The sequence below is a fragment of the Vombatus ursinus genome, unplaced genomic scaffold (assembly GCF_900497805.2).
Source record: "Vombatus ursinus unplaced genomic scaffold, bare-nosed wombat genome assembly UNPS02014847.1, whole genome shotgun sequence".
NCBI classification, from domain to species: Eukaryota; Metazoa; Chordata; class Mammalia; order Diprotodontia; family Vombatidae; genus Vombatus; species Vombatus ursinus.
The window spans coordinates 6,552,010-6,567,597 of record NW_020954625.1 but is presented as its reverse complement, the minus strand read 5'-3'; the positions used below and the strand labels follow the sequence as shown (position 1 = coordinate 6,567,597).

The following is a 15,588-nucleotide window of genomic DNA, read 5'->3' as shown; positions in this document are numbered from 1 at the left end:
AGTGGATAAAGTACCCAGCCTGGAGTCGAGAAGACTTCCTGTGTTCAAATCTGGTCTCAGACACTTACTAGCTGGGCAGGTCACTGAACCCTGTTGGCCTCTGCTTCCTCATCTATAATATGAGCTGCAGAAGGAAATGGCAAACCACTCCGGGACTTTTGCCAAGAAAACCCCACATGGGCCACAAAGAGTCAGACACGACTGAAAAATGACTGAACAACACTACCACAAAAAGTTCCACTTTCTCTTTCACCAGAACAGAAATCAAATCCATAAAGTGAATTAGTTACACTGGTTTCACGTATTCACTTTCTGGAATACCTAAAAGATTTTGGTTATTCCAACAAAATAAATATAAGAGGATTGAAAAGGCAAAAAGAGCCAAGAAGTCACAGGAGCTAAGAGCAAACACTGGTCGTCCTTTATTCCACTTCCAGGAAACATAGCGAGTTCCCCTCCTAGCCATCCCAATTACACCACTCCCTCAAATGACACAAAAAATTCGCCCTTTGTAACTCAGACGGATGTTCTTGAAGAGGTGTTGTAGCTAAAAAAATGAATAAATAAATCACTCAGAATAACCTGGTCCAGAGTCCCTACAAACTTAGCTAGGCTAGTTCTCCATCAGTAGGCAAACAAGATACCAGCAACTAGAGATTGAAAGACAAAAATAAAATTCTCTGACTTCAAGTACCTTATATTCTACTGAGAGAAAACTTGGGAAAACATACCTAAGTCAATACAAAATATATTAAAGTGGGGAGGGAGGGAGAGCTGGGAAGGGGCACTCGAGCTGAAGCCTTGAACGGAACTAGGTATTCCAAAGTTTGTAAAGAGAGAAAACATTTCACCAGATACAATAAATTGTTTTGAAATGTTGAGTTTGAAACAACCAGGGGAAATTCAGGTAGAGATGTCCGGCTGGTGTCACAGGAGTTCAAGAGAGAAGGTAGCTGGATAGGCAGATTTGGCCCACACTCCTAGCATAACCAGCCAGAATTTGCACTCTCCTGATACAGCTTTTACCTTTCCCAAGTCAGTACTGGGAAATGATGAGACACTGATGATAGAACTGAATCATACTGTAACGTACTAAGTGAAATCGGATCTGTCCTTCTGTTCTCAATGTACTTTTCCTTGATGTTTACTCTTCCTTCAAGCTTACTCTGGTTTGTCTTATCTATTCCTATCTACTGAAACTCAAATACAGAGAAAAGCAACTCTTCTCCCTTAAGATTTTAGTTCACTATTATACAACTACACTTGACCTCAGGGTCACCACCCTACAAATTCAAGTGTCCTGATGAAAGGCCTGCTTGCCCTACTCTAATTGTGTCTCTTTTCCCACCTGTCCTTTAGATGTATAAGGATTCCAAACTTCCTCCATTTCTCTCTTTCCACTTTCTTGGAGATAAGTGCTTTTCTGAAGACTCTCCTCTCTCTTCACCTTCCGCTTGCTCCCTGGTGGAACAGAAGCAAGGACTGAATGCTCACAGTCATTCTATAGGGTCTGAGACATGTTGGCTCCCTCAGCTGCCCAAAAGTACCTGCCAATTCAACAGTGAGCCAACCTGTCAATTCTGTTTTTGTCTTCTTTTTTTTTAAGGCAATTGGGGTTAAGTGACTTGCCAGGGTCACACAGCTAGTTAAGTGTCAAGTGTTTGGTCTGAGGCCGGATTTGAACTCAGGTCCTCCTGACTTCAGGGCTGGTGCTCTATCCACTGTGCCATCTAGCTGCCCCTAACCTGTCAATTCTGGAGCTTGACAGTCATGCCACTTCTCTGGTAAGCCTCTTCACTGGACAGCAGGGACAAAGGGACTTCCAAGGCAAAATTTAGAAGGAAGAGCAGCATTCACCTTTTCCAAAGAAAACTGGTGAAGACAAGTACGATCTGCTCATTGCTAAAGCCACCCTCTTGCTGCCCCATTTTTGCAACCTTAGAACCCAGGGCATACATTTGGTACACAGTAGGTCTTTATTAAAATCTGAATGGAATTGAGAGATAAAAAGATGAACAAGACAGACAGTTCTTGCTCTATGTAAATTCACATTATGCAAGTTGAATTTTATATAAGGAATTTCAAAAGAAATCCACATTCCAAAAAAATTACAAAAATTCCTTACACAAATCAGACACTATATGATAAGACAGTATGATGCAGGCTGAAGAACAGAGCCACTGAATGTTCATGCCTACAGGAAATGTAGGGAATGGGGGGAAAAGCTGTCCCAATGAAGGAAAAAAAAGGAACAACTCAAGAGGTAAAAAAGAGGACCCAAAACATTGTAGCATCTCTGAAGGAAGGAGAGAATTCCAGAAGCATTAAACATAGAGATGTGCACTTTTGGGGAGGTTCTGGATATTTATAAATTATCTGCCATTCTGTATCATCCCTACTAATTATGTATGATAGGAAAACAGCTGTAACTAAAAAATCCAAGAGTGATCATAGCAATATTTACAGGATAAGAGATCTAGGATATGAAGGGTACTTAAAAGCTACCTATTGGGGCAGCTAGGTGGAACACTGGATAGAGCACTGGCCCTGGAGTCAGGAGGACCTCAGTTCAAATCTGGCCTCAGACACGTTAACACTCACTAGCTGTGTGACTCTGGGCAAGTCACTTAACCCCAATTGCCTCACCGAAAAAAAAAAAAAAAAGCCATCTATTACAATGCCCTGATGCCAAGCACTTGATCTTGGATAGCATATAATCTCCAAAAATAACAATGAAAAATGTTGATATACTGTGACATAAACTCACAGTCTAGAAGTCATCCAGAGATTATGAAATCACTAAGAGGCAGGCAGCATGGAAATGATGGCTAGACAGCTGAACTGGAAGCCAGGAAAAACTAGTTTTGATTCCTTCCAATATTTACTAGCTTTGCAACTACGAGCAAATCTCTGTGGACCTCGCTCAGTTTACTCATCTGGAAAATAAGGATAATAACGTCTGCTATATCTACCTCAGAAGATTGTTGATGATGAAATGAGATCTGTATGTTTATGTGTGTGTGCATGTTAAGTATACTGCAAACTTCAACGTGCTCTATAAATATCAGTTGTCATTATTTTCACCATCGTCATGATTATCATTAGTGCCTATCCAGTTGTGGGATATTCTTGGTTCATCCAGTCATAACGGAAAAAACATACAGGGGTGAACAAGTCCCAGGAGGGCAGAGGACTGCTGAAAGTCTGTCATTAGGTGCCGGGTCATCAACCTTGGTTCATCTGAATAATACATGTATTTAGGAAATGAAAACAGCCTAAATCTGCAGTATAGAATAGAGAGATAATTAAAGACAAAATCCAGGCTATCATTGCTATTTCCTGGATCAGTGGACTATTTGTTTTGCCCCTCAGGGTCTAAACTTGACAAATGATTTGGAGGGTATGATGAAAGATAAGAAATGAGATGCAAGGTCAATGAGCAAAAAGGCCAACTTACTCTGTAAACGTGCTTGGGCATATTACCTACACATGTGAATCCTCAACAGCCCAAGAGTTAAGTTAGGGGACCCAGAGGGAGCCTCAAAGATGAGAAGAGCCTCTAATACACTGGACCCAAGATCAACGACATCCCCACATGTTCCTTTACACTAAATCTAGTGCTCTTCCTAGTACATTACATTGCTGCACAACACCCACAGACTCTGAGACTTGTTAAAGAAAAATCACCAACACTAATAATGTTCTGTCTTTTGTATACAAAAATGATGCTCCTGACCTATAATAATATGGCAAAAGACAGCTTATAAAAATTGTTGTCCTGTTCAAAACTATAAAAGAAGTATTTGGGAAGCAATATACATATTATGATGTTATTTTTATTCTGTTATCTATACTATAGGTTTCCAAGGCTTGTAAAAGTATGAAGTTAAGCTCCCAAGAATCTTGTAAAATGAAGCATGTATTGCTTTTCCTATTTTAGATGGCACAGAAAAACAGTAACATCTCTGAAATAACTCAATGAGTCACTAGTGGAAATAGGTATTAAAACCAAAGAGTTTCCGAATCCTAGTCCTTATACACCAAAGATTTTTTTAAAGGTTTCAAGAAAAGAAGACAAGAGTAAATAAGAGACCTATTTTTCCTTAAGGTTCTACAGCCTACACAAAAATCTGTTATTTCAGTTAGTTAATGGATGACAAGCGCTTGGGAGGGAGGGAAAGAGGAACATTAGAGAGTGGAAAAGTTCACAGAAGGAGGGGGCAAAGACTGAGCATTACAGAAGTTGGTTTCAAACCACTCGTCTGATGCCATCTTGTACAAGTTACTTTACCCTCTGGATCTTAATTTCCTCATCTGTAAACTGAGGAGGTTAGACTTGATGATCTCTGGAATTCCGTCCAGAGCTAGAGCCTATTATGGATCCTATATCTCACAGGGTTTTCTCAAGGTTCACCTGACATCAATACATGCAAAATGAAAATTATATTAATAACCAAGAAGATGGCAGGATATCTGAGCCAGCATTTGCTCTGGCTTAAACAGAAGAAACGAATTTAAATTCTAAACGAACATATAATGGAGTAATTAAAGAGACTGGTAGGCTCAAGGTCTTAGGTTTCATCGCTTGTTCTTCACTACCAGCTATTAATGACATGCTACTTAACTCTGTGCCTCCATTTCTCTGCAAACATATTCCCTAAGGTAAAGAAAATTCTTGCTACTCATGTCACATGCATTTTGTAAGGAATCATGAGTTAATTGGTAATTGGCCCTATACAAAATAAAGTATTATCATATATCTAATAGACACCTCTCTCCATTTATTTCCATTACGAAGATTTTTTTTCCTACTCTGGACATGCTGGTTCTTATTTACTACTCTCTCAAAGTATAGTATTTCTGATATGTCTCTGCTCTAGGCAACAAAATTTTTTTCATTAATTGCATTTTAAAAAGTCTTCATGTTCTTCTCTTCCTAGGGAAATACATACAATATACTGGGCTATCTAGATGACAGGAACTAGATCTCTTAGTTTTAACAGCCTTGTTTCACTTTGGTCATATAAAAAAAGATATGGAATGATTGGGAAATTGCAGTACTCTTTAACTAAATCTGATTTTTCCCTAGGGATATTCCAATAGTAATTGCAATTATTTGTAAAATTCTGAATGGGTGAAATTTCTTCATTCAAAGATCACCAGTATCTTATCAACATAGACACCAAGGTAAAAAAGATAAGTGAGCAATTGCTGCTGTGGCACAAGGATGTGTATAAATGACCTGAAATCAGACAACAGGTTTTGGGGGGATTCTGGGAAAAGAAAAATCACAACATGTGGCATCAATGGAAATATCTTCAGCTTTCAACTGTACAGCTGAGCTAAGTTCAGAACAGACTTTTTCATGGCAGTGCTAATCAAGGTATATCCTGTTAGACATTCAGAGAATGAAAGTTCTATAGTAGATTATACTGAAATAATGCCAGTTCATACTCAAGTACTTATTTCAGACAGTCCCACTACTTTAAGAACCATTCACTATCAGAGAGAAAAATAGTTTTCCCTTTGAATATATACACAGAAATGGGTTAATATCAAGCAAAATGATACAATTGGGTATCTTTTGGTTTTCATGTATATTCAACTGAACAACAAAGAACTAAATGCCGAAGATAAGTTGTTCCACGACATTATGCAGATGTACTCTTCATTTAAGTAAAGGGACATTCTTCTACATACTATCTGAATATTTCAACAGATTCAGGCTCCGTAATGATATGTTAAAAGAAAAAGTAATTATCAAACAATGCTTATCACAAAAGATACATCACAAAATATAAACGGCTACACAAATAGGTTTATCTAGAACCACATGTCCTAGTTGTATATGAAATGAGTCAAGGATGAAACTCTTAAAGGGTAGTAAGAAGGATACACCTCCACTAGGTCTGTGTAACAGCTCTCAAGCAATGATTCTTGAAGAGATGAAGTAGGATAAAAACATAACACATCATAAATTTAAAAGGACAGATAAGATGTGAGATACAGTCAATTTGCCTGTTAGAAGTTGAACTGAAAAAGTGAAATAGGCAAAAAATAGTTGAGATTCTTTTGTAAAAACAAAGTTACACAGAGAAGGATGAAATGGAAACATATATCTAACAGACATCTCTCTCCACTCATTTCTAGATATAATTCTAGAATATAATTCGGAAAGTTAACAGTAACAAGAAACAAAAGTGGACATGTATTTATGGTCCTTCTAAGATGTCAAAAGGAAACACATGAATTAGGAACTTGTGACTTATTTGTATCAAAAATCAAGAGACCAATTACCTGGTTTGCATGGTGCTCAGGAATGTCCAGAATGGAAACTCTTTTTAGGTCACAGAAAAAATATATTTATCATAAAATAAGCTATCATTGTGACCCTCAAAAGGACACAACAGTGATGAATAAGAGGCCTTGGCACTCTCTCCCCTTTCCAGCCCCTATCCATTCACAGTGATGCTCAATTCCTTTACAAACTCAGTTCCTGTGCTGAGCTAAAAACCTGCCTGTTTCCTCTACAGGAGCTGCTTCTTTCTCACACTGGTGTTAAATTCTAAGTAGAATCCTATTCTGGGTGGCTCTAGCACTATGGCTGAACATGTTCAAAACCCAGGATATATTTAGAAAGCAATTAAAAAACATCTAATGATTTAGTTTCTCTAATCTTCATTCTTCACTGCCAAGGGTCTTTGAAAAAGGAGATGGAGAGGAAACAGGTATTTAAATGATCAGGGAATTAACTCAAATTATTGCTAAAAGAATTATTTTTTCTCAAATATGACACTTCTTTGTACTTCTTCAATGGACTAGATCCATTAATGTGGGTGGGCTCCTTCCATCAGCACAAATCACATCTCATTCACGCCTAACTGTCCTGTACAATTCTTGCCCAAGATATTCCACAGACCCTTCACAAAGAAGTCATTCAATATGGAGATTGTGCTACTACATCTTTCTATAGGTCAAGGTTTCTGGGGGATACTCTTTACTGTCACTACATAACCAGCCCACTTCCTTTTCCAACATATTTCCTTGATATTATCACTTTTAGCCACAAAACCAAAGAAAAATGAAGAGAACACAATATCCAACTGTGCTTATTGTTTCTTGACTTTAAAAAGCATCTGATTAGGCACCTAGGTGGTATAGTAGATGTGGAGTCAGGAAGATCAAAGTCAAATGCAATCTCTGACAATTACTAGCTGTGTGATCCTAGTAAAGTTACTTAATTGCTGTTTACCTCAGTTTCTTCATTTATAAAATGGAGATAATAATAGCATATACCTCTCAGGGTTGCTGTGAGCATCAAATGAGATAATATTTACAAAGGGCTTTGAAAATGTTGAAGCACTACAGAAATACTAGCCAGCTATAGGGCAAAATGCCACTTCTATTAAGGTGACACCACAGGAATGTTAAAATCATACAACATTCCTTAAAAGCTGCTACAACAAAGAGAATTTTGTTCCATGACCCTCTGATTATTATCAAGCAAAGTATAAAAGGAGACAAAAGCTCCCTAAAGGGATTTGCCACTATCATGAAGGATGTTCAGCAAAGGATCTAACTAGAAGAGGGATTCCCTATAGAGGGGAAAGTTGTTCAGATGTACCCATTTGCAAAGGCCACTCTGTTGATTGTATTAAGCTCTGAAATACTACAGAATCTCCTATGTGCCACAGCAGATAGAGACCCAGGATTGAAGTCAGGAAAACCCAGCTTTGTGAGTTCAAATCAGGCCTCAGACACTTATTTGCTGTGTGACCCTGGGCAAGTAACTAAACTCTGTTTGCCTCAGTTTCTTCATCTGTAAAATGAGCAGGAGAAGGAAATGGCAAACCACTCCAGTATATTTGCCAAGAAAACCCTAAATGGGGTCACAAAGAGTCAGACACAATTGAAATGACTCAACAATAACTCTTAAACGAAATCCTTAATCATCCAAAAGAATGTATCCTACCTAATCACACATTTGTTGTTTAGACTATGATATAAAATTGTGTAGGAAATCTATAGAGCCGCTCCAGAGGAAATGCTGAGGACAGACACTGAATTAGGCCCAGAACTGAAGAGAAAAAGGTGAAGTAGACAGCATTAAGGAAACTGTAGCAGGTTTTCAACAATCCCAAACTTCTTCCTGAAACACAGGCCCATCTTTTAATCCCTATAGTTTTCTGGTAATGCTGAATGGATATGAATCACGCACTGTCATGGTCTCAGAAGAATTAAAGTTTTAAGTCACTCAAAGTGCAACAGAGAGATGCACAGAGAGTAGGACAGAGTAATTACCAACAAAGAATTGAAATGGCACAAAATACATAATCAGAGAAATATGACTGGAAAAGAGTGAGTGGATCAATAACAAGAGAAAGATAAAACACATAGCCATGTGTTTCAATCATATCCACTCAACATGGCTAAGTGTAAAGAAAGGCTCCCCACTCCCAAGATCACGGATGGATTCCTAGAGTTTTATGGCACAGCTTGGAGAAGCTGTGACTAGGATGTGACTAGGATGAGAAGGTATGGATGAGATGCACGGTGCCCCAGTGGTAAGAGTACCCACATCAATGAATCACTGATGCAGTGCATCCCTAGAAACATGCTACAGCCTCTCTGCACCCTCTGGGTCTGCCTCTGAGGCTTTCTGTGTTACCCACAACTCAGATTCTTCTATGATTATGATTTTTCAAGATTAACAACCATATGGCACTGCCACAAGAACATTTTGGGTTACAAAGATAGGCTTCTTGCACCAGAGAAAAGATTTAAATTGTTAAAAGCACCATGGAACTTGCCAAATGAAATTGAGCCTGTTCATCTTTCAATAAAATCCTAGAACCAACTCACTGTTGAATGATAATGCCTGGCCCATATGAATGCACTGATATACTGAGTGGACTGGACCACTACAGGCTTGCTTAAAAACAACCAAAATGTCCTGGCTTTTTTCACCGAAGTATGTTTCACACAGCAAGAGGAACATTGAAGAAGTCATCACAGCAACCATCCTTCTCCCACAAAACAGACTTTGCTCTCTTTTCTCCTAGTTCTGTACCATCAACATTGCTTATGACCCAACTCCCTCCCACTGAGCCTGAGCTCTTTATGGTAAAATTCTTCACTACAGTCTCCTACCACATTCTACAAATTTAGGTAGTCCCTATTTCATTTTTATTTCCTAGCTATTTGTAAGCCCCTCCATACAACTCCAACTCAGTAAATCAATAAACCTTTATTAAGCACCAGGCACTATGCTAAGTGCTAGGGATACAAAAAGCAGCAAAAGACAATTCCTGCTCTCAAGGAGCCTGCATTCTAATTGGGTGACATGCAAACAAATATATAGAAAGCAAGCTACACACAGGATAAACAGGAAATAATTAAGAAAAGGAAAGCACTAGAACTAAGAGGGGTTGGGGACAGCTTGTTCTAAAAGACAGAATTTTAGTTGAAACTTAAAGGAGACCAGGAAAATCAGCATGTGGAGAGAAGGAGGGAGAGTGTTCCATGCACAGGGAACATCCAGAGAAAATATGTAGAGCCAAGAGATGGAATGTCTTGTTCATGCAACAACCAGGAGGCTAGTATCACTGGACCAACATGTATGTATCAGGGAATAAGGTAAGTAAAAGGATAGGTAGGAGGGAGTAAGGTTATGAAGGGCTTTGAATGATAAACATCACATTTTTTATTTGATCCTGGAAGCAGTAGAGAGCCAATGAAGTTCACTGGAAAGGAGAAAGAGGGAAAGGGGGGGGAGGGAGTGACATGATCAGACCTACACTCTGGGAAAAATCACTCTATTAGTGATGTAATGGAGGATGGAGTGAAGTGGGGAGAGACTTGAAGCAAGCAGACCCACCAGCAGCTGTTAAAATAGTCCAGGTATGAGGTAATGAGCGACTGCACCAGGGTGAGGGCTGTGTCAGAGAAGGAGGTGTATTTGAGAGACAGTACAAAGATGAAATCGGCAAGCCTTAGCAACAGCTCTGTAATCAATACTTACTTAGATGATCTTTTGTTGAATTAAACTCAAGACCTCGTACCTCTTTCGAAGTTCTTCCCAATTCTATCCCATAATATTTTTCTTACTTCCAATTCCCAAGTCCACTGTTATATCTTTTCCAACTTACCTACTGCCTTAGAACCAAATGGTTGTTTTACATATGAATGTTCCCACCACAAACATAAAAAATTACTTTCTTCTCCTGTATCTATTCCATAGTCAAGGGTGCATATGGGAAGGAAACAATTTTTCCAGGCACATTGGTAGGGTACAATGTTAACAGTGTCACAGAGTAGGGTAACCCACTCCTCTACCTTCAATACTATAAAATGACAGTTCTTAGTGTTGAATGTGATACTGATGTCACGATGCCTTCATCACAATGTCGACATAATCATAAAAAACACTAAAGATCCTTATGGGTTCTCCAATGTGTCAGAGCCCCACTCTCAGGGTAAGCAGTATAGTACTAAATATTTCGTGTACTAAATATTTCAGAATTAATAGAGTACAATGTTCAATATATTTCAGAAAGTTTTATCTTCCAAAATAAATCTTCATAAGCCCCAATGACTATGGCAAATTGGGCAAATTCTATTCTCTTCCCCAAACCCCTTTTCTCTTTGGTGTACAACTCCCAAGAAATAACAGAAACAAAGAAATGCTAGAATATATAGACAGATGTTTGAATGTGTATTTTGAGGAATCAATGATGGGAATGATGCTCATATCATAAAAATGTACCACAGAAATAGAACAAAGGAGAGAAAAAGAAAGCCTTGTTTTTGTCTGAAGCAAAAGCAATAGTAGATCAATGAACGGAAATTTCTTGTTCATTTTTGTCAGTATGGTCACCTCAATGCCAAAGTTTAAAAAAATATGACAGGATTCTGTCACATACTCTTGAGTGTTAAAGTAGAGATGGTAATTAACCTAAGTCCTGTAGTTGTTACATATTGTACTAACTTTTCTATGATTCAGAAAAAAACTTACAAAATAAAACTAAAGAGAAAAATAAGAGTAAAATAGGAATGACAAAAAAAAAAGATCTCTTAATTTAAGACCATAGCATTCTATGCTATTATTAGCCCTCAAAAATAGACTAAATAACATAAATTGCTTAAATAATGAGGTCAGTTAATTAAAATGACTGCCAAGGGAAATATTCATGTCATTATTAAGTTATTAAAGTTAGAAGGTGAGAACGAATTACAAATCTTCACAAAACTATGTAAGAATTACTTGAAAAGTAAACATTCTTTATGTTACAACAGCCATTTTGTTTCCATTGTTAAGTTAATTCATGGGGAGGGGGAGTATGGAAAAGGGAGAAAGTTTGAATTTAGTAATATTGTACAATAAAATATATTTGTCAAAATAATCAAAATATGAAATAATGTCAACCTTGTCAAGATTTTCATTAACCTAAAAGCCAGTTATATTTTGCCACATTGAGACACTATATTTATACAGCCTCGATTAGTAGCTTTGCCTATTTGAAAACCAGAAATTAAGATTAAAATTCATCTTTCAAACTGACAAAATAAAAGTATATATTCGAGATGCTAAGAAAAAAAGCCAAGCTCAATCTATATGTCAAGCAAATAATTATGAAACATTTTAATATTAAAATGTAAAGCTTAACACAAAGTGTTAATGGCTGTTCAGTATAATACCTGTGAAATTATACCTGAGTACGGCTAGGCAAGCAGTACGTAGTAGTAGTTTGTGATACACTAAAAGTGATCATATACCCAGCTCATGTGTCACTTAAATTTTGCTATAAAACTAAAACTTCCTAAGAGACATTTATGTCACTGTATCAGCAAAGATAGACGGATCTGAGATATTCAGAAAGCCACAGGCTGACACTCCTAATTCCCACTCAACCTTACAACTGTTTTTTATTCCAAATGGAAATTTTAACTAGAAACTGTATTTGGGAAGCAGATTTCAAAACCTTTCACCAAAGACACAAGTTTGAGAAAAGAAAAATTATACAAAGCTTCAAAAATTAATTATTACTGACTGTTAAAACATACCTTGAACAGGACAAGCAAATTAGAAAGTTAACTTACCTGGCTTCTTCCTGGACTTTTCGTGACCCAATTGCCCTAGATCATTACATCCACAAGTATATACTGTCCCATCATCCAGGACAAATACTGTATGTCTGAGTCCACATCCTACATCTTGGACCTTTTTATTTATGAAAAAGTCACTTTTTCTGGGCTCTAGTACAATTTCTTCATCAATTCCACCCAATCCCAGCTGTCCAAAGGATGCGTTTCCCCAGCACAACATGCTTGTATTTCTTTTGATCTTCCAGATTCAATGATTTTAAAAACTCCCTTCTGTATGGAAGTAGGATGTGTCCCTGGGTCAGGGGAAGATGAAGAAAAAATGTCAACATAGCTTCAAGAGAAACTTTGTTATTACTCTTTTTCAAGTACCACACCTATATACTCATTCATAACACACTAAGCACTAAATCTAACACCTTGAACAAGTATTGTTCATTTTCAACATCGATTTTTAAAAAATGCTTCAGATATGTTTTACAAAATCACAAACACACCACAGTTGATTCTATACTTATGGACTGGAACAACTTTTCACACACCTGACAACTAATTTTGATTTTTCTTTTATCTTTTGATGGACTATATTCAGGGAAAATCATTTTAAACATCTTTCTCTAATAGATTTTTATGTTTTTGAATATTTTCCAAAATTATTTCAATTAGAATAAGACTTCCCCACACATAAAAATAAGTTTATAAAGATATTATTTATCTTACTGCAATTGTTGCAACAAAACAGCATAACTAAAAAGGAAAAACAAGTGCCCAAAACTCCATTACATAATCCTCTTCTAGAATAAACTTCATCAGCATTTGTGAAGGAAACATTATAGAAGACACATACGTACTGGAGGATCTGATGACTTTATAGAAAACATCAACTACAGCACACAACTTTTTCAGGCTCTTTACTAAACTGTCTTTTAGTTAGAATAGAATTAAAGCTGGTCCACATCAACACCAGTTGCATGAAGCAAATTCTGCCCAATAGAAAAGAAGAGAAACAATTATAAACAACAAACTTGAACTGTTTGATAATTTTTTAAAAAATCTTCCAATTATTAATAATAATTTTACTTTGTAAGGCAATAGGGAAATGACTTCCTCATCATAATGTCCTATCAAAACAGAGACTTGTGACAGTCAAACCCAAATAAGCATTTTTTAAAATGTATTTCCATTTCATTCTAAGTTTAAATTTAAAATGAAAATAACAAGCCACAAACGTACAAATATTTAAAATGTATGCAGTTTTCACTTATGATCTTCCTAATAAACATTTTCTATGCACAATAAAAATAAAATTTCAATGCAGTCTTCTATTTCTCTGTCTAGTAAGATTGATTTTTTTTTTTTAAAGTAAATAACACAGGCACAGCCAACTTTTCAAGGGTTGCCAGAGGGGGAAGGGACACTCATAGTTTACACTGGTGGTGAAATCCCTGGAACTTTCCAGTTTGATGAGTATTCCTTTATTGTAAAGACAGATAACAAGAGGAGTCCAATACAGCTAAATAGGCAGCATTTCTTAAAGACACTGCATTAATAAATCATACCATTTACAGGAAGTCAGCACTTAGTCAGCTCCATTCCTCACTCACAACTATCCTGACAAGTTTGAAACCCAGTTTTCCTATATCCATGACAAGTACAGATTCTGCTGAGTCTCTATGACGGAGCCTTCCGGAGTATTAGAGCCTACTTAATATACAAGTCATGAAAACAGAATTTGGCATTACTCTTTTATTTGGGAGAGGGACATGTGGAATAATTATGGAATTTCAAATTAAACAAAAATTGGGGGTGAAGGTGGCAAATGTCTTTATGTCCCTTTTACAGCACAAATCAAGGTGTGAGATGCAGCTATTTTTATCCTTCTCAAAGCCTTGCACCCTAAAGAAAAACCAATGTGGGAAGACTGGAGTGGGGTGAGGGGAGGGTCCATACACACCCAACCACCAGAGGCCAAACCAATTGGAACAAACAGCCAACAAGGCAGCAACATCAACCCCCTGGGAGAGGGAGACACAGACAGAGAGGTTTAAGAGCTGCAAAGTTCCTCAGAGATCAGTTGGCGCAGCCCTCTCATTATATAAAGAAAGCGAGGCTCGGAGTTTCTAAGTGACTGCCTAAAGAGGGGCATCATATTGATTTAGCACCGGCAGGGACCTTAAAAAACATCGAGACCAGAGGTGTCAAACTCCTGACCCCAAGCTGCAGGTAAAAACTGAGTGCTGCCCCAACCAGATTAGGTAATTTTAACAAAATAAATGCACAACACAATATAGATAAATTTAATTTGTGGGGACTCCCAGCAAGGATCTGTTTCTATGACTTTGACACCACTGACGTAGACCAACTTCACCATTTTCGAAAAGTGGAAACTGAGGCTGAGAAGGTGAGAAACTTTCCCCCATGACCTAGGAGTCAGAGCTGGGAGGAGCCTTAGAGATCACCTAGTTCACCTCCCTCACGTTCTTGTAAGCAAAACCAGAGGCTAGAATCTGGGGGGTGACCCTGGAGATCATTTGGTCTACTCACACCCGGAGCAGGTTGCCTGCAAGGCTTGGAAAGGGAGAGGTTCTCAGAGATCCTCACCGAGGGAGAAACTGAGTCTCGGAAAAGGTCATGCCGCCGGCCTCCCACACAAAGACTGGCCGAGAGCCCAGGGAACCCGATCGTCCAGAGGAGCGCACGGGGTTCAGAACCGAAAAGGATCATTTCACAGAAGGGGGGCTGTCGGGGCTTGCCCCCCAGACACTGGCCCCCGCGAGTGAAAGAGACCGCAGGGATCCCCCCCTCCCCCGGCCCCTCACTTCTCAGAGGCGGGGAACCCTGAGTCCAAGGAGGGGGAGGGGGAGGGGGAGGCGCCCCGCCTCCGGGCCAGAGAAGGGAGGCCCCGGGGGCCATCCCAGGACCCCAGCCAGGGAGGGTGGACCCGTTCTCTGCCGAGGCCCGGAGAAGCGAAGTGACTTTCCCAGGAAAAGTCCTCGATTTAAAGGCGGACGAGTCCCCGAGGGGACTCGGGCCAGCTCCGCGTTTTACAGAGATGGAAACTGAGGCCTCTCCAGAGGACGGGGGAGGGGCGGCCCTTGGGGGGTCCCCACAGGCGGGGAGAGTGGGCGGCCTCCAGCCCCGCCCGACCCCGGCCCCGGCCCCCTCCCCCTCCCCGGCGGGGGCCGCACTCACTCACCGGGCACCGCAGGGAGGGCAGCGGAGCCCCGGAGCGCGGGGCCCGGCCCCTCCCCAGGCCGCTCCTCCGGCGTCACGGCCGCAGCCGCCGTCGCTGTCGCCGCCCGCGGCAGCCGGGAAACTTTCGCAGGTCCCCTCCCCGGGAGGCGCGGGCGCGGGGGGTGCGGCGGGCGCGGAGCAGTCGAGGAGAGAGCGAGGAGAGGGGCTGCCGCTGCGCCGCCGTCCAGTCCCGAGCTAGCCCCAGCGACCCGGATGGAGATGGGGGAGGGAGGAGAGGAGGGGGAGGAGGGA

At 39.6% G+C, this 15,588-nt stretch overlaps 1 protein-coding gene across 1 annotated transcript in view; it reads right to left on the bottom strand.

Moving 5' to 3' along the window:
- Positions 1–15,366, bottom strand: part of HERC4 (HECT and RLD domain containing E3 ubiquitin protein ligase 4) — an 85,770-nt gene extending 70,404 nt beyond the window's left edge. The window contains exons 1-3 of the mRNA XM_027840514.1: positions 15,299–15,366; positions 12,954–13,085; positions 12,100–12,398 (exon numbers count right to left, since the gene is read on the bottom strand). Of these exons, the coding sequence (XP_027696315.1) occupies positions 12,100–12,325 (226 nt within the window). The 5' untranslated portion in view covers positions 12,326–12,398; positions 12,954–13,085; positions 15,299–15,366. The remainder of the gene's footprint in view (positions 1–12,099; positions 12,399–12,953; positions 13,086–15,298) is intronic.
- Between the last annotated feature and the right edge of the window lie 222 nt (positions 15,367–15,588).